The sequence below is a fragment of the Solanum stenotomum genome, chromosome 2 (genome assembly GCF_019186545.1).
Source record: "Solanum stenotomum isolate F172 chromosome 2, ASM1918654v1, whole genome shotgun sequence".
Taxonomy (NCBI): Eukaryota; Viridiplantae; Streptophyta; class Magnoliopsida; order Solanales; family Solanaceae; genus Solanum; species Solanum stenotomum.
In genome coordinates this window covers 65,362,238-65,382,173 of record NC_064283.1, presented here as the reverse complement: position 1 = coordinate 65,382,173, position 19,936 = coordinate 65,362,238, and the positions used below count along the sequence as shown (strand labels likewise).

Here is a 19,936-nt window from a genome sequence, read left to right as displayed (position 1 = left end):
CCCCCCCCCCCCCCAAAGCCCCCATATGCAGACATGTTTTAGACATCATACATTGATTTTAGAGGTATGATCCATATGAAGTGGTTAATTAAATAATTAACACAAGCTCTCAAACTCTCTTTTCAAACATCTCCTGTTCGTATTTGAGCTAAAAAATAAATCAAGCTTAACCTTAGCATTTGGACTTAATGAACTAAACAAAAAATGCTCACTCCAAATAGCTGTTTAGTCGGACAAAACCTGTTAAATCCAGTCTGGGTTGTTGTTTTGTCATCCATGATCAATGCTTCATCAACTTGTTATAACTTCATTATCCATTTGGTTTTGTGTAGGTTTGGTCCATACTTGTGCCAGCCTGTAATTGCTGGATTAGGAGATGATGACAAGCCTTTTATTTGCACAATGGACTCTATTGGAGCAAAGTATGTTGCGTTTCTTTCTACTGCTAAAATTTGGGGACTTGTGTACTCTGCCAGGGTCTCCATGGCAACTTATAGTATTGCTACTTATTAGATGTAATGCTTGTTGTGCAGGGAGCTCGCAAAAGATTTTGTTGTTTCTGGTACTGCATCTGAATCACTTTACGGTGCCTGTGAGGCCATGTACAAGCCCGACATGGTTTGTACTGCTCTTGCTTTATGTTTTGCCATATAATTAGATAATCTGTCTCTAGCTTGAATGCCATGCATCACATGTCCATTTTTTTGTTATGTAATGGGAATAATCTTCCTAGAGTTGCTGAAGTGCTGCTTTTATTTGATGCTTCAGCTGGCAGTTGGTGATATATGTTTGGAGACAACATCATGGAGTCTCATAGTCACTGTTCTCTGTTTTGATTTATTAAAACCAGCAGATTTGACAAATTGATTTTCTTTAAGCAGACACTGCTTGATGGGTGAAAAATCTGACATTAGTTATTTCCCAAGGGGGGCAGAGTGTGATAACAATAGATAATATGAGGTAGAGGAGGGTGGTGGTGGTGGTGAGTTAGTATTGTTTGTACAAGGAAAAGTTGAACACATCACATCTTATTATATCGTCGGTTCACAACACAATTGTGGATGTTGCACTTTTTTAATTGACGACTTTAATGATACTGAGGAGAGGATAGAGATTATCATCTCTTAAGAACAGAGGATTGGCTAGGAGAACATGGCAACATGGGAAGTATACCACTATGTATTTTTTGGACTATCCAGAACGAGAGTATATGAAGCCGTAATAATGTAAAGAAGTATTTTAAAATATTTCTATCACATTCTTTTAGTTGTAGGCAGAGGATACCATTGTGTACAGATGATTGGAATAGCCAGATGTGCTATGGGTGTATTGGGTGGTTGGGCCATTTGAGTCACTCGCCTTGAAAATTATTTTGACACCATCTTTGTGTGATATCACCGAAATGATTTTTGACTAATCAAACAAATGAATAAGATGGGTTTTATTCATGTTAATTGTAAGACAGGTATTTAAGTTTCTCTCGACGTTCAGAACCTTCCATTCCAGATTTTTTTTGAAATTGAATTTCCATTCCAATATTGCATGTACATGCTTCAGAATTTTACTCTGTTACTTCTTTGCAATGCTTCTGTTGTTTGTCATGCATTTATTTCTTAATTTTATTGACTTTATGGTTTCTTATTGTATGCTAACATTTCAGGGACCGGAAGAATTGTTTGAGACCATCTCTCAAGCACTGTTGTCATCTGTAGACCGTGACTGTTTAAGTGGTTGGGGAGGACATGTTTATGTTGTGTAAGTATTGAGATGCTTTCATATGCCTATTTTCTTGATCATCTCTTTTTAGTAAGTGTCTACTGGAGTCTAATTGAAAACAAATTATCCACCATCTATTATGTTCAAGATGGTGGTCTTTAAGGCAACAACAAACCGTGTGTGCCCAACATGTTTGGAGGGTTAGGTAATTCTAGAAAAACGCCCTCCTAAAAGAGAAATTAGAAGAGCCTGAAGTACAGAGAAGATATGGCATTGTTAGGCATGGTGAAGTGGTTAAGTTGGATTGGTGAAGGGATCGGGTTTCCAATGTTGGAGATATGGGTTCTTGCTTGGGGCTTGGGGAACGAGAGGAACTGGGTTTAGGAAGACGATAATGTCTTTAAGGCCTTGGCAGAGTGGAGGGGCTTGACAAACTATGTTTCTCGGATCCTCCAGAAATACCGTTGAGCTTGTACCATAACCTCCAAATATGAATAACTTTCGGGGGATTTGTCGGTCCCGGCGGCATTTTTAAGGATCTGAACAACATTGCTGCTAGAAGGGTGGTTGGTTGGAGAAAATGGTGGTTACATGTCGTAGTTAATGCATGTTGAGGTTCTCCCCAAACCCCAATCACATGTTGTGGTTGGTTGGTTGGAGTTTTCCGTTTCCTTTTCTATTTATCGATCCTTGGTGGGGGTGGGATGGGGATCATGACATATTTCATGAAATCATACTCCCTCCGTCCCATTTTATGTGGCACCATTTCCTTTTGGTCAGTCTCAAAAAGAATGTCATATTTCCTTATATGGTAAGTATTTAAAGTTATAATTCCTCTTTTACCCTTGTTAGTCCCACTTAATCATACATTTATGAGGAGAGAGAAAAGTGAGTCTACTTTTTAATATGACTATTTTTGGAAGGGGCAATTTGGTAAACATTTCAAAGTCTTCATTTATTTCTTAAACTTCGTGCCCGATCAAATGTTGCCACATAAAATGGGACGGAGGGAGTATTAGTTTAAAGTGAGTTGTTTATGTTGTTTTGGTACCCCAATCTTTTTTATTCCAATCTATGTATGTATTGTTGCAGGACACCAACTGAAGTGACAGAGAGGATCTTGAAGGGAAGGATGGACTAAACACTTGTGGGGTGCTATACTAGTTCACTATTGCATTTCACTGGGATGACATTTCACTTGTTTTGATGAATACTCAACATTTCATATTTGATGTTATCGTATCAACTTCTCTCCAAGATTGTTATTTAATAGATTCAGTTGTCTGTCAGTAATGAATGTTAACGCTCTAGTTAGTTTACAATCCTCTATTTGAGCATCCCAACAAATTTCTGCCACAACTTATCTGTCACACACTAGACAATCTTGTCATTAGGCTATACAAATGCCAAGATTTTCCAAAATGCGCCTTTGTATGGTTACAGTGTATTGCGGTGACACTGTAGCCAACTTGATTGAGGAAGAGATGATTAACTTTGACATTGTTATATGGGTATGGATTGGCTATTGTCTTCGTGTCTTGCTAAGCTATGCTCGATTGTCGTGCCAAGATCGTGAGATTTCATTTTTTACCATATAGTTTTTGCCTATGTAGTGTTTTGGTTATCTTCTCCGTTGGAACTAAGTCATGCTTTGAGAAGATACTCAGAATCCTTGAATGTATCAAATGGTCTTAGTAAAAGGGAGACAAATTATATAGAAGATGAATCAATTTCTTTTGAGACTCCTTGTGGAATTGCAATATTGTAACCAAGGGAGACTTTGGAACAGATATTAATAGACAATCTTCAATTTCCTCTGCAGACCATAGAAATTTGGGTTGGTTCTTCCCAGGGCAAGAAGAACGCCTAGAAATTTCCATCGTCCCCATAGGTCATGTAATCAGTTCTCAACCTCTATGAGGCCGGGAAAGGTCTATATACACTCTATCCTTAGTAGACCCTGCTTGTGGGACTATACTGGGTTTAGCGTTGTTGTCATTAATCAGTTTTTGGCAAAACCTATGTCACGTTTAAATCAGCCAATATTGGTTGACTTGAGGCTTGACCAAAATGGTGTCAACATGATAATGTGATAGAGGTGTCTATTGCCAACTTGAGGGAAGAACAAAGTATCAGCGCGAGGTTCATGAGTCAATGTGTATAGAGTTACTACCTTTATGCATGGGAAGTTCCAATAAAACGGAACATTAGTAGCCAGTTGAGACTCTTTTGTCATACACACAGCTACACGCTACACATCAAGACGAATGTGAGGCTCGTATTAAAGATAAACAGGTTAGTACTATTAAGTAGAAGAATTACAACACAGGACCCCCAAAGAAAAAAACCTGGGGCATACCTTCAGTTTTGATCCCAGGACGAAGCCCAATGAGGGAAAAAAATGAGCTCATGTTGATTTAAGTTGAAGGAGCAATATCAAAGGAATGAAGAATCTGTTCCAACGTATTTCTTCTATCCGGATCAATAGGACTTTCTAACCCATCAGAGTGAGCAATGTTTAACAGATAGAGCTTGCCAGACGCCACAAATGCAGCAGAAAGTATCCTCTTCAACCCTCCCCTTGTGCTATCAACCTTGTACTCAAACTCATATACTTGAAGACCTCCTTCACCCGTTCTCTCCGATACTGAAACCACTTCAGCCTCCTTTGTACTTTCCTAAAAGTAAAAAAGACAGTACTATTAGTTGACAATAATCCTTAGAAGCAAACAATTTCAGTGGGATCTACAGTCTTTCACATCCTTCTATAAAGTCCAAATATAAAAATCTCACTTGCTGATAGGATTGTAGGATAGGGTAGAAGGTTAGTAGGTAGTGGAGGGTTGTTATTGCTTTTTGAGGGTTTAGGCTTGTTGGTGTACTAGCAGTATTATTCTTGCTTATGATATCTATCATCGTTTGTTGTTTAATGTGTTTCAACTATCACACTATTTAGTTGTTCTTGTTCCTTTCTTGTAGGCTTTACACCGCTTCCTTTGTTAGTTGCTATGTTTTCTACACTGTTTTCTTCTTCTTTGTACTTGGATTTGCTGCACTTGAGCCGAGGGTCTTTCGAAAAGAGTCTCTCTAGCTCCACAAGGTAGTGGTAAGGTCTGCGTCCACTCTACCCTCCCCAGACCCCATATGTTGCTGTTGTTACTTTCGGATATGATTCACCTCCTTTACCAACATAAAAGATATTACCAAGTAAATGGAGATAATGCAAAATATGTGAACAATAACCACTAGAATTTCAACCTTGTTAATACTCTTCCTCTTGCTAGTATAGCAGTTCCTTATTAGTAAATGTAGTTTCGGAACAGCAAGAAAACAGAAGAACAGCAAAAGTAAAAGGATTCTGACCTTGCGTTTTTCAGCCAGAATTAACTTATCTGCCACGAATTGTGGAGTTCCGAATTGACTAAGGGTTGTTATTTTTACAGGGATAACCACAACGCCCACATTGTTGGATCCCTTGTTTGCATCCTGAAACAGGGCAGTTGCCCCAGCTTTATCAACCTGAAGAACCCAATAATAGCATAATCAGTATCCAAAACCTCTTCATCTGGTACAACTCTGAGAGTGATTCTTTTCTTCTTCCAATTATGTGTGCGTGATAGAGTAAGGATTTGCCCAACATCAATCATGATAACAATTTTGGTCTAGGGTGGTAATCAACACTGATAAGCTATGTTGTTCGGACTCTAAAAAATGTCAAAGGTTGCGTGTCAGATTCTCCAAAAGTAGTGTATTTTTGGAAAGTAGCTGAGTATGTTTGGCAAACCAATTTGAAAATCATCTTTTGTCAATATTAGAATCATCAATTTGTGCTTGATTGATGTCCCAAAGTGCTTCGAAAACTCAACTTTTTCAGCCTAAAACACCTTTCCCCCTAAAATGGCCAAAAACCTAAACTTTTTAAAATATTACTCCCTTTGTCCCAATTTTTATCACTAGAATGCCACATTTCCATATTAATAACAATTTAACTTCAAAATGTTCATTTTAGCCTAAATGAAACGACTTTTAACCAAACTACGACTTACTTGAAACTACAAGCCTCAAAAGACTTCCTTTCTAAAACTCCCTATAACTCAAACTATCTCAAATAAATTGATAGGTAAGGAGTAAATAAAAAGAACACTTTTGACTTCAGGGAAGCTTGGACGAATAGCCTAAATATAGTTTACATTTACAATTAATCTAAGCAAAAAAAAAAAAAAACAGTATGTTTTGGTAGCTGATTAATTAGTGAAAGCTGTAAATACAATAAACAATTCTCGATTAATTTAGGGGTAAAATAAGGGCAAATCGAACCTTACTCCAAGAAGAGGGTTTGAGGAGAGTGAAACCTTCAACTGAATCCGTGTATCTTTCAAGCTCTAACACCTCACCAATGGCAATAGCGGAGCTTGAGAAAGGTATCGACAGTAACACCGTCAAAATTGATACATTCAGTGCTCGTCTCGTTGAATAAGTTGGAACCAATTCATTTGATGACAAAATTAAGGATCGGTTTCTCGTTTTCAACTGTAATGGGGTATTAATGGATATGCTCGTGAGGCGTTGAGAGAAGCCATTTTGAAGGGGACTTGAGCAAGATACTGAGCTAATGGTTGACATTGTGTGTTATAGTAATTGAGAGGAGATGAAAGGAAGTGTCATCTTATTTGTTCTGCCTTTGCCTTACCTGAACTGAACTGAGGTCCATTTGTTTTTATCAACATTAACACGTCTCAATCTGAATAAAATATGAAAATATTTTTTTTAATTTTTTGTTATTTATTGTCTTAATATTTATTTATTTTTTATATATAATCTAGCAAAATATTTTGAAGATGAGATAAAGGCAGGACTAGGGATTCTAGAGGGCGGAGTGGTGGGATAGTAAAGAAGTGGATTTTGAGGGTGTTGGATGAATCGGAAAAGAGATAACAAGCTTGGAATATTATTTATGCCGTTTGTTTTCCTATATATTTACGAACTATATAAAAATACTATAATTCATATAAAATATTGAGAAAGTATTTAAATGATAAAACAAATAGAGTAAATATTTATTTATCGATTCTATATTAATTGATCATTATCTTAAAAATAGCATATCATATTAGTTATCTTCTATCATACTAAATAAAAAAAACATTAATTCAATTTATTTTTTTTGAAAAGCACTCACATTCAAATCTAATGTTATAAGAATTGAGAAGTATAATTTGTGGGAGCTCTGTAAAAAGCTTTAAATAAAAAAACTATTACAACAAAAAAATAAAATTAAAAAATCAACGACATATATAAACTGAGAGGGAAAAAAAACCATTGCAAATTCCCCTTTTTCAGTTGTGAGCGGTGGAGAATTGTTCGACGTGGAAGACGATACGCTCGATGGCGGAACAGCAGAGAACCTAAAAATAGGGAAATTGAGAGTAAAAATCTGAAATTATAGTCCATTTCTATGGCCATGTCAATGTCACTGCGACTTTGTTGCAGACCTTCAATTTCTGTAAGTTTATAATAATCTAACAGTGAATAACCGGCAGCTATTATATCTAATTGTTAACTTTGTTGATGTTTTTATGCCGAATTGCTGTAAGTGTTAGATTTCTGAGATACATTTCTAGGCATATAGTGGGAAGTGTTCTCTCGATTTTCTTTCTTCTTCCTTTTTTTGTTTTGTTTTGTTTTGCTTTTGCTTTTGCTTGAAGAAGGATCTAATCATATGGCAGCCAAGGGTGTGACTTAGCGGTCAATAACGTTGGTTGGTTGAGCACCATGAGGTCTCAAGTTCAATTCCCAATAGAAACAAAAACATTACTTGTTATCTTTTAATCTAGAAGTCTTATTTCTAGCCTTGGTGGATAGAGGTGCGTGGTATTTGTTGTTGGTGGGAGGTGACAGGTATCCATGGAATTAGTCGAGTTGTGCAAATGTTGGTGGGAGGTGATAGGTATCCATGGAATTAGTCGAGTTGTGCAAATGTTGGTGGGAGGTGATAGGTATCCGTGGAATTAGTTGAGTTGTGCAGAAACTGGTCCGGACACTATGGTTATAAAAAAAAAAGGATCTAATCATATGCAATGACCAAATGAGCCGTGTATCTTTTAGTTTGATAACCATGGAGTTGGTGCCAGTTTGCTTGCACTTCGACTAATATCGAGTGTATTTGCTACCCCACACCAACAAATACTGAGTAACTCTGTCCATCAAGCTGTCCTTACCTAGTATTTTTGCATTGGTTGGGGTTAAATCTGACATCTCGTGATTCTCAACCTACTTCATTGATCATACTAGACCAATATATTTATACAAGGGGATTCAAAAAAGTTCTAGAATATCACAATTGGAAAATGGAATTGTGACTTAAAGCAAATTTTTGGACCTTCTTTATAATTACACAGGAATCTAATCATATGCTATGACTAAATAATCTTTTGAAGTGGCAGAGCTTTAGTTTGATAACCACTGAGTTTGGGTTAGGGTCCGTTTATGCGCGCACCTTGTCTAATTTCAGGTGTATTTGCTACCTCCCACCAACAAATATTGAGCAACTTTGTCCATCAAGGTTGTGCTTACCTAGTATTTTTGCATCAACTGGGGTTTAAATCTGACACCTCATGATTCTCAACCTACTTCATTGACCACTAGACTAATATATTTATTACAAGGGGATTCAAAAAAGTGCTAGAATATCACAATTGCAAATTGGAACTGCGACTTAAAGCAAATTTTTGAACTTTTTTATTACTACACGGGAATCTTCGGTTGAGATTCAACAGTTAACGCAACAATTACACCTCATAAATACAACAAAAAATAGTTCATTTTTGCCCAACTTGGACAGTATGATTTACGGTGAAGGGGATACAATTGAACCCCTTGCCTCCACTTAGCTCTGCAACTGTTCTTTTGGATATTAAAGTTATGGTGCCTTTTAACATATAGATTTTGGTGGTACCGATAACATTATAGTGATAACATGTAAATTGAATGGGCAGGGCTTCAAGAATAAAAGAGATTTGTTGGGCTTAGAATTGGCAGGTTAGTCTTTGTTCAGGAATATCAAGTTCCTAATATATGTACTTATAAGTTCTCTGGCTCCTGAGCAATTTATTTTCTTGTTTACAGCTTATCAATCAAGTAATCCAATGGGGAAATGGTTTAGTGGAGTGAAGAAGTTCATTCCCATTGAGGGATATGTTAAGTCTGTGAAAACAGCAGCACGAATATCATTTCCAAAGATCTCATCAGACTGTACAGATAAAGAACCTTCAAATTTTTTGAGTCACAAGAAGATGGTTCCTTATTCGGACCCGCCTAGCATGGAAGATGTGGAAAGTTTGTATGAATTCTTTGATAGAAGGTAGGAATTGTGCTCCTTTTTTTGTTTTGGATTAGAAAGGTCAGGAAAATACAGAAGCGGATGTTTAGCTACTTCTATTGTTCTGGAGAATACTTGGTTGTCCTTGGAAAAATTTGCTTGATTAGTCGCTTGCCGTTTTTCCTTTTGTGCTGCAATGGTCTAATTCTACAGTCTCATATAAGGAAATGTGAATTGTTTCATGTATTTCTACATATTCATTCCGAGGACCCTCTCTTTACTCTTTCCCATTTTCTCGGTAAGGCATTTTTGTTGTTTCTTTCTAATCATGCTGGAAGAAGAAATTATGAGCCAAGTCAGCTATTTCATCTGTTTATGTCTTCTTAAAATAGGTACAACAATGTTCATTATACATAGATTATGTAGTATTGAGAGATTTACAATCATGTGGCAACTAAATATAGGAAGGAAGGTCAAAATTACAGGGGAAAGCAGAACGAAAGGAGGGAAAGAAGGGCTGAGGTTATGTGAATTGTGAAATGTGTTTTACTACAAAAGAGAGTGCAACTGAAATAGCATTTCCTAAGCAGATAATCAAAGATATGGAATCTTGAAACTTATGACATCATTTACATCAAATCTCTCGATTTATTTCTTGCATTTGGTAGATTTGTAACAATAACAAGGCCATTGAGTCCGACCACACTTCTCTTTACTGCTATTAAGTTCAATATTTTGAAGTCATAAAATTCAAAAAAAGGAAGAGAGATATTATTTCAAAGTCATTTAGCTATATGTGGTTTAAGAGTCCAAGTAGCTAAAGTTTTTGTGATATAATTCACATAGTATAGATGTATTTTTATTTATTATCTGAATTTACTACTATGTGATAAGCCTACATGCAATTTTATCAGGCATTGTGTGTTTCTACTTTCTATATTACAAACTAGAACTTTAGTGGTGATTCATTTACTGATTCTTTAATTGTAGGTCAAATCGGGTGTCCCTTTAGCTGCACTTGAGTTATAAAATACTACTTTCTTTTGTGTTTTCTTCTAATATCAACTACACCATGACATCAATTACTGACGAGTTCTTTTCCATTGTTTTTTGTAGTACCAAGCTTGTTGTATTGACGGGAGCTGGCATGAGCACAGAGAGTGGAATTCCGGATTACAGAAGGTTGGTTTAAAACTAGATGAGCTTGCTCAACGTTCTCAACAGTCAACAGTTTGATCATTCTCTGAAGTTGATAATTTGAGTTACATTTCAAAAGGAAATACATTTTACTGCTAAGGGAAGAAGACGTTGTCAATAGTTAATTTCGCATCCTAGCTGAGTTACATTTCTAAAAAGGAAGACACATTTCTTATTAAAATCAGAAGGCTGTCAACATTTAGTTTTCCTGCTATTTGGTGCAGTTATAAACAAATTAAAAAATCTGACTTTTTTGGTGTTGAGCATTTATATAAATTGTATCAAGTGAGGATTAAATCTGAAAGTGCAGCAAGATGTCCTGTTCAATTCAATGCAGGACGGTACTGTGAAACCAAAGTTTCTTTGTAATGACTCTATTTTGAGCATTCCCTGCAGTTTTCGCCTTTTTCTATAGGGTGGTACGTCTGTGTTGTGTTTAAGAGTGGAGTTGGGGATTCAGTATTACAGCTTTGTGCTGCTTCTAGATTTTATTTTGGGGCCTGATATTTTCTGTATAAAGAAGTTAAGTGATATTTTTGACAAATGGTAATGCTTTTCCCTCTTCTCTTGGCAGCCCAAACGGAGCTTATAGTACGGGTTTCAAACCAATTACCCATCAGGTGATTTGAAGGCATGTGCTATGATTCTTGGTTCCATTGAAGTGTCATTATTCACTTATAAATACCATTTCTCGCATATCTAACAGTGGAAAAAAAATCTATCAGTCTACTATGGATTTAGTTCTGTTCATCTCTAGACCTATATATTTCTTTTAGACAATAAATCCTACATGAATTTGGTTTTGGTCATCTCCAGAATATATACATGATACAACAACTGTCCCAAATAAGTTGGGATTGGCTTATGAATACTCATGTTTCTCCATTTAAGCTCAATTCATGTCATCATCATACCAAAAAAAGATTTAAAAAATAAGTTAGACCTATTCCCAACTAGTAGATCTCACCTATATGGATCTTTTCCTTCTACTATGTCCTATCGTTAGCTAAGTGTGCTTTGAATCCCAGAAATTGTAGGTCTTTCGAGACAACTTCCTTATTGTGATTTCTCGTCCTCTTTAACACCTTCACTCACCATAGTTGCACTTGCACATTTATGCACCAGATGTACCGGTTGCAGCTGTAGGTCGATGCAGAACATGACCAAACCATCTCAGGGACCTTCTCCTGTTTTATCCTCAATGCATACTACTTGCACCTTCTGGCAAATTTGGTCATTTATTAATCTTATCTATCCTTCTGACTATCACATAATACCCTAGTAGCACTTCTCCATTTCAACCATTTAGTGTTAATTCCCAGAGTAATATCAAGATATGTAAACTGTTTGTACTTTGGCACCACCACCCCATGTAGTCTCACCTCAACTTTTCTCTTCTCATGCTGACTAAACTTGCATGCGTGTCAATTATACCACCAGTTATTTGCTACCTCTTGCCAGCACAGGTACCGACAGTATGTTGCTCAGACTCTCCATAAATGATGTCGCAGCCGTGTTGGATCCTTCAAAAATGTACTACTTCTGAAGGATCAGAAACGCACCCGTAGACATTTTTTGAAGAGTCCGAGCAACATACCCGTACCGTAACTCTGTCACTAATGCTTAGGCAGATAGGAAGTAATCACCTAGTGATTTTGCCTCTTTTGGGATTTGAATTGTCTCCCAAAGTTGCAATCCCACTTCATTTACTGCTAAACCACATTCTTAGGTGCTAGAAAAAGTTCTGCTTTCATTAAAATTTACAGAGTTAGCTTCTGTTTACTGCCTACATTCAAACTGTCTGATTTATATATCCAATTGTAGGAGTTTCTCCGATCAATCAAGGCTCGAAGGCGTTATTGGGCACGGAGCTATGCTGGATGGAGACGTTTCACTGCTGCTCAACCTAGTACAGGTCATATAGCTCTATCATCTCTTGAGAAAGCAGGCCATATAAGTTTTATGATTACACAGAATGTGGACAGGTAGTTGGCTCGTCTTTTCATTTTATCATTGATTTTATGAGCCTTTTGACACTAATTTGTTACTCTTCCTCTCAGGCTGCATCACCGAGCTGGCAGCAATCCACTTGAATTGCATGGGACTGTCTACATTGTTGCCTGTACAAATTGTGGTTTTTCTCTACCTCGAGATCTATTTCAAGATCAAGTGAAGGCTCATAATCCCAAGGTTATCTTTATTCAATTATTGTATTAATCTAGTAATGTGCATATAAGTCCATTCATTGCATTTGAAATCACTGCCTGATTATCGATTTGAGTTATGTTGATTTGACTTCATGAAAGATGACAGAGAAATCTATTTCAGCACTGTTCCACAAGGCACTAGTCTATATGTATGTCCAAGTCCTGTAGAACTATAAACACCGACAATGCTTTTCCTATACTTGTCTGGCAAAAAGAGGAGGGGCGTTTTGGTGCATAGAATGTTATTGATTCCATTGTCACCTTTACTTACGACAAAAATAAGGATTTCATTGTCACACAACCATCTGCCTTACCCTCGGGCATTGACGCATCAGTTCCTCCCCTATCCCAAACCTTCCCCCTTTGGCCTGCAATTCTGTACCTGTTGCAGCAATTGCTTTGCCTTTTCATCCATCATCATCTCATCTTAAAGAGTTCTGTATCTACATACAACTCTGTGTTACCTTGTTTATGCAGAAAACTGTCATTCATTGATATTGGACTGCAATAGGGTCTATTCAGTTTGTATGATAACACAGCATATGTTAATATTTGGATTAACAAATAATAAGTACTGGATTAGCTGCCTAACTACCATGTTCAGTTGTGACATTATATATGTCTTCTTGTGTATAGAAAGCATTGGTTTTCGATGGTTTGTTTGCCAACATTATTAGAATTTAACAGCTGGCCCTTGATTATGGTGTATGAGACATCATCTAAGGGGTATTACTATAGCCAACCCAAAATTGGAAAACTTGAATAACAAGATCATGTTTTCTTCTTGATCAACCTAATGTATTCACTGTTTTGTTCCGTTGGCATAAACTGAACTGGAAATATTATAGTACTGCAGTGGGCAGAAGCTATTGAAAGTTTGGACTATGACAGTCGATCAGACAAGAGCTTTGGAATGAAACAAAGACCTGATGGGGATATTGAGATTGATGAGAAATTCTGGGAAGAGGATTTCTACATTCCTGAATGTCAGAGCTGCCAAGGAGTTCTGAAACCTGACGTAAGTGATGAACTAGTTTATATAAACTTGGAGCAGCTTCTCTTTTTTCTTTCTTTATGTTTTTTCGTTTCCTAGAGGTTAAAATTGGTCTAGGAGGCTTTTCATGAAGAATGATTAATAGCAAATGCAAGAAATTTCCCAAGTTGAGTAAGATGATTTCTTTGTTATCACGAATATGTCAAAGAGTAATCTTGAATTGAAGAACGATCCTTTCACCAGGGTGAATAAGAATAGTCAATAGGTTGAGATGACTTTCAAATTTCTGCCATGTGCCATAATTATACACATGATACCATGGGAAGAAAGTTCATATGTAATAAGTCTGCTGATTTATAATGAAAATTATATGGACTTATTACATATATCTATTCTTGCTCCATGCTAATCATAGCTCTGGATCTAGAATGAATGTTGGATCTTGTAGTGCAAACCCGTAGGGAACTGTATTTTCGATTTCGCTGTAGGATATCAAAACTTTATAAGTTCTATGTTGTTTTTAATAGTTAGTTAAAAGTTTATGCTACTTATTACAATACCTAGACAATGGCATACTTAACTTCTAAAAGTTCATTAAAAAAAGAAAAAGACACAAATTCACCTTTGCCTAGTAATTTTATATAATGACTCCACGAGGTAGTGATAAGGTTTGATACACTCTACCCTCCCCAGACCCCACTTAGTGGGGATTTCACTGTGTATGTTGTTGTTGTAGTTGTTGTATTCGATTAATCATTGTTCCTTTGAATTTATTGTCATATCGACAGTAGTGTACTGGTATAAGTATTAAAATATGGTACATTACAGGTTGTCTTCTTTGGGGATAATGTCCCCAAATCTAGGGCAGATGCTGCCATGGAAGCTGCAAAGGGATGTGATGCCTTCCTTGTACTTGGTTCATCTTTGATGACCATGTCCGCTTTCCGGCTTATCAAGTGAGAATTTGCTTCTCTCTTCCATTTTAATAAAAAGAAAATCTGGTCTACTTGGTTAGTTCTAACTTGTTTGATCATTCGGTTCTTGTCTAAGTGCATCATTGATGAATTAGTCTTATACCAAGCATAAATTTTTTTAACTAGGATTGCAATTGCATGACCTGAGATTTCAATTGGGAGAATGGTCCCTTCTGATTCACTTACTCTTTTCCGAAAATCATTTCGGGTGGTTCTGGAAACGAACATTATTTCCCTCTTTGCATATACCTGTTAGATTATCACATCATAATTTTCCTTCTTTGTGTTGGTTTTTATTTCCTTCTCTCCCTTTTGGATAACTTATATCAACACCATGAGGATAAACCTTTGCAACAGAGCTGCGCGTGAGGCAGGTGCTGCTACTGCAATTATGAATATTGGTGCTACACGAGCTGACGATATTGTACCTTTGAAAATTAGTGCTCGAGTTGGAGAGGTTAGTGCTTTGTATGGAATACCAGAAGTTATAGTTTCCGTTATAGTCATCCTCGCATCTGTTTTTACAGTTTTTCTTGCTGCAACGTTCCTGGAACCGTAGCTTATACAATTATATGATGCAGATACTTCCAAGATTGCTCAATGTTGGATCATTAAGTATCCCTGCTCCCTAGTTCCTGATTCAGGGAACTGTTAATTAATAGCATCCCAGACTCTATTTCATCAGTTGCTGCAAATGGATTGTACACTTGGCCGGAACGTGCTAGTTCGCTGCATCTCATGTGTGGTAAATTCACTAAATCCACCCCGATGTTGTTTGTAATTCTTTAAAATGAACTTCTCAAGTACCACACTCACTATTTATGTGCGCGTCTGTGTTGTCACACAACTCGACTACTTCGAATTTCTGATTAGTGAGTTGAAGCTGAAATGGTGCGAAAATACACAGAATATTGCTTGGAAATGATGAATTTTAGTATGGCCTTTTGCATCTTTAAAGATTTACATTATGCTTGTAAAAGATTATAGGGGAAAAGGGGTATAAAAAATACCTCTATGCTATACACATTGCTCAATTCTTTTACCTTTTTTTTATACTTTGGGTCATTGGATGCATTGATATTTCTAATGCATCTCAACGATCAACGTATCGTCATTTTTTTGCTTTTGATCTTAGGTAGAGCTCTAACATGAAGGGGTCGTTTGGTTGGGAACAAGTTATCCTGTAAGTTATTCCACCATGTATATGAGGTTACTTATCCCATCACCAAGGTATAAATGACGGGATAAATAATATCACGACCTCCTAATACCCTCAACCAAACACAGGATAAAATAGTCTTGCATTTTATTCCTAGGATTGTTATACCTTATATATCACATCAAATGACTCCAAAGAGGTATAGGAGGGGTAATCTTGAATCATAGTCAAAAGTAGATAGGTATATTTGGACCATATTCTTGAAATATTTTGACACATGTAGTGTAGCAATTTGGATATTAAAAATATGATATTTGAAGGGGGGTAAAGTTGAAAAATTGCATTCGAAGACATTTAACTTGAAAAATGGTTAAAATCGCTTTTCCAATCTTGAAATTCACTTTCAACAGTTTTTCTTCAAAAAAATCAATGCATTGTATTATCAAATGTTACTTTAAAAGAAGTAAATCTTTTTGTATGGACAAAAGGGGGCATGGTTCATCCGGTCCAAAATAAATGCGAGATGATTTGCTAACGATAAGTATCAAAAGTATAACTGAGGGTAAAATAAAACATTTTTTTATAATAGAGATAAAATTAAACTTTTTCAAGACTACGAAGAGAGCGAAACATCAATTTATTTTACTCCTTTTGTTCACTTCTACTTGTTCATAATGAATTGTTTCACACTTTTTTAGAAATAATAAATGAAATGTACATATTTTTATCAAGATATTCATACTAATTGATGTATAGTTTTTAATAAATTGGAGAATATGATTTGAAATGAGTAGTTAATATTATTGATAAAACATGAAGTAAAAACATTGTTTTTCTTTTAATATGTTATAAAAATTCATTTTTAATTATAATAAACAAGTAAAAATGAAGGAAAAATAATTTTATAATTGGGTTGTTTGGAATTTTAGGAGTCAATTAAAGTTGAATATAAAAATTACAAATTGTTTAGCAAATACTCCCTCCGTCCCTTTTTAGTTGTCCACTTTAGAAATGGCACACAGATTAAGGCAACAATGATTAGCACAGTGAAGTTACAATTTTACCCTTATGACAACTTTTCACTTCAAAATTACAACCACTTATTTGAATTCAAGTGAAATAAATTTGAGGGAAACAACATACACTTTTACAATTTTCAAGAAGTGTAAATAAGGGTATAATAGGAAAAAATTTGTTGTCCTTTCTTGATTTGTCAAAATGGACAACTAAATAGGGACAACTAAAAAAGGAAATATGGACAAGTAAATAGGGACGGAGGGAGTANTACATATTTTTATCAAGATATTCATACTAATTGATGTATAGTTTTTAATAAATTGGAGAATATGATTTGAAATGAGTAGTTAATATTATTGATAAAACATGAAGTAAAAACATTGTTTTTCTTTTGATATGTTATAAAAATTCATTTTTAATTATAATAAACAAGTAAAAATGAAAGGGAAAATAATTTTATAATTGGGTTGTTTGGAATTTTAGGAGTCAACTAAATTTGAATATAAAAATTACAAATTGTTTAGCAAATAAGTAATGAAGAAACTTCGAGGTTGGAGCCTTGGAGGTATCACAAATATATTCTCATGGAGCACGTCATAATCCAGTCAACACTTCACATCATCTCTGAGCTGTCCTATAAAAAAAGTTGAAAACTTCACCACTTTTTTCTGTTTTTTTTTTTTATAATGTTTTTTTTTCATTGTTTGATATCTGCATTAAAATTTGACAATTTCGAATTCACGCTACCTAGGGAGTAGGGACCCCATTAAGGAGGAAGCACTTTCTATCAAAAAAATTTAATACTAAGGTTCGAATTCAAAATCTCTGATTAAATGAGAAATAACTCATCCATTGCATCACGTTATTTGGAGTTTTTGGTGGTTCACCACTTTTTTATGTTTCTTTTTTCATAATAATAGTAACTTTCTTGCTTTGGTGGCCTGTTAAAGTGCTTAAATTTCTTAGTCAAAGGGCTGTGAACTCAATTATTTTTTATTTTTTGGTGAACTAAATCTGTTGTTAGTTTTTTTTTGAATTCATAGTATTTTGCCAGTTTTTTTAGCACTTTACTAGTCATTTTTTTAATAGATTTGACCAATCAACATCAAATTTTATTGGTTGTGGGCGTTTTTATTTTTTTGTGAGTTGGGCATATCTGGTGAGTGGCTACAATTTTATCTAGAGACGTCAAATCCTCCTTCTTAGGACTTTTGTTAAGGATTCACGGTTGGTAGGAGAATTTATAGATTCGAGGCGAAATCAGAATTTAAATTCTAAATCTATCATTTTATTTATAATTTATCTAAGTTATTGAGTTTGCAGTTAAATATTATTACATGTTTAATAGTTTCTGCAAAAATATAACATCTACCTATACAAGCTCAATTTGGAGATAGGGAGAATTCGATAGAAGTACGAAATTTCGATAGTTCAGAGAATAAAATCGGTGAGTTTAAGCAAAAGCTTCTAAATTTATCAAATTCGAATGAACTGTTTTAGCTTCACCCCTAATCACAAGTGGATTCAAGTTTTCTGCAATCGAGAGTCAAGACTTTGATGACACAAAATTTATATTGGCATGGATAATTGACGCCTTTATATGTGTATCACCCGAATTTTTAAATTCATGACTTCAAATACTTACATTTTAATTCTAATGATGAATAATCATATGTTTTGAATGTTTTGTAAATAGTCGATAATATTTAAGAATATTCAAAAATGTAAGGGAGTAAAAGCTTGAAGTAAAAAGAACTAACTAGTCATCTACTCCACTAGTTAAAATTTGGAGCTATGAACAAACTAGTTAAGTACTCCCTTGTCCTAATTTATATAACATTTATTTTTTAATCGATCTAAAATATAAAAACATATCTTTTAGTTAGTTTAACTTCAAAATATTTATCGTACTTTAAATGATTTATAACTATACAAATATTTATGACTTGCTGTTTTATCTCACAAATTTCAGAAATCTACCTTTTTTAAAAATTTTAGATCAAGTCAAACAATATCTAATAAATTCAGATGGAAGGAGTATTACTTCCTCCGTCCTAATTTATATAACTCGACTTTTTATTTAGTTACATATTTCTAAATGTAATAATTGAACTTTAAAATGTTCATTTTACTTTTAAAAGATGTTTGTAATCACACAATATTTATGATTAATTTTAAATCACAAAATTTAAAGAAACAAATCTTTTTTAAATCATGTATCAAATCAAATAACATCACGTAAATTGAAATGAAAAGTGTATTATTATTCTAAGAATATGCTTTTGACAATTGTGGGTTTGGTAGGCAGCACACGAGTGGTCTTCTTTGTCCTGACCTGACCGCTATTGAATCCCTTTTTCTTTTTCATTTATTGGATAATTATTATTATTATATTACTTTAACAGCCGACTTCTTTAAAGTTTTTATGTATATATCTTAAAATTTGTATAACATTATTTATTGATATTCACGCTATGAATAATATTAAATAGTGTATTTGATTGGATATTAAATTATTTATTTAGAAGTTTGGTGATCAATTCTCACTACAATATATTAAAATAATTTTAGCGATAAATTAATTAACGATAATAATTTAATTGCCGTTGGATATATTTTTTAGAGGTAATTTTACTAGTGACAATTACTTTCTAACACATTTTGTAAATGTCACTAAAGTCTATAGCAATATTAGATCTAATAATAATTAGCTAATATCGACAAACACTTTAGCTGCATATTTATTACCGTTAAAAATATTTTTTTATAATAATTAAAATATATTTTTTCTTTCTTTTTCCCAATCATATACTAAATATCATAGATTTGCCTCTGTTCAAACATATCATAATATTAATATTCTCTTATTATATAAGAGGGAGTTTATGATTGGACATTGTAATGTCCAATCATAAACTGCCTATATAATATATAATATATAATATAATAAATCATTTTTTCTACTATATAATATATATTTATTTTTCTACTATAAGGGAGTTTATATAATATATAATAATATAATATAATAAATCATTTACAAATGACTTAAAATATTTCATATTTAAAGGATATATAATAAAATAGGTTCACTCTCAAAATTCTATCCGGGTCACATATATTGGGACAGAAAAAATAACATATATCATTTTAAAATTACCAAAAAAGTATTATAAATAATAATAACTAACAACTTAAAATATCTTAAAGACATTTTAAAAGGGTTAATTTTGTAATTGTAATTTCTACTATATAATAAAAGAGAGTTTATATAATATATATTCTACTATTATATAATATCATAATAAAACCCCTTTTATTATATAGTAGAAATAAATATAATATATATATATA

General features: G+C 34.3%; 4 protein-coding genes across 4 annotated transcripts in view; 3 read left to right on the top strand and 1 right to left on the bottom strand.

Annotated features, from left to right (window-relative positions):
• LOC125855000 (proteasome subunit beta type-3-A) overlaps nt 1-3,005 on the top strand; it is a 5,095-nt gene extending 2,090 nt beyond the window's left edge. The window contains exons 4-7 of the mRNA XM_049534631.1: nt 333-422; nt 534-618; nt 1,661-1,755; nt 2,809-3,005. Coding sequence (XP_049390588.1) covers nt 333-422; nt 534-618; nt 1,661-1,755; nt 2,809-2,857 — 319 coding nt within the window. The 3' untranslated portion in view covers nt 2,858-3,005. The remainder of the gene's footprint in view (nt 1-332; nt 423-533; nt 619-1,660; nt 1,756-2,808) is intronic.
• Nucleotides 1-19,936, top strand: part of LOC125854993 (NAC domain-containing protein 2-like) — a 100,104-nt gene that overhangs the window by 74,515 nt on the left and 5,653 nt on the right. The gene's annotated exons all lie outside the window — the stretch shown is intronic.
• Nucleotides 3,998-6,401, bottom strand: LOC125854998 (psbP domain-containing protein 2, chloroplastic). Its single transcript, XM_049534629.1, has 3 exons — nt 6,034-6,401; nt 5,080-5,235; nt 3,998-4,394 (listed from the first exon to the last, which is right to left on the bottom strand). The coding sequence occupies exons 1-3, from the start codon at nt 6,337-6,339 to the stop codon at nt 4,134-4,136; spliced, it is 723 nt and encodes a 240-aa protein (XP_049390586.1). The 5' UTR covers nt 6,340-6,401; the 3' UTR covers nt 3,998-4,133.
• Nucleotides 7,027-15,356, top strand: LOC125854987 (NAD-dependent protein deacylase SRT2). The gene is made up of 11 exons (XM_049534616.1): nt 7,027-7,219; nt 8,712-8,754; nt 8,842-9,076; nt 10,151-10,216; nt 10,806-10,851; nt 12,056-12,216; nt 12,292-12,421; nt 13,295-13,456; nt 14,261-14,388; nt 14,764-14,863; nt 14,988-15,356. Exons 1-11 carry the CDS (start codon nt 7,172-7,174, stop codon nt 15,036-15,038), a joined length of 1,170 nt encoding a protein of 389 aa, XP_049390573.1. The 5' UTR covers nt 7,027-7,171; the 3' UTR covers nt 15,039-15,356.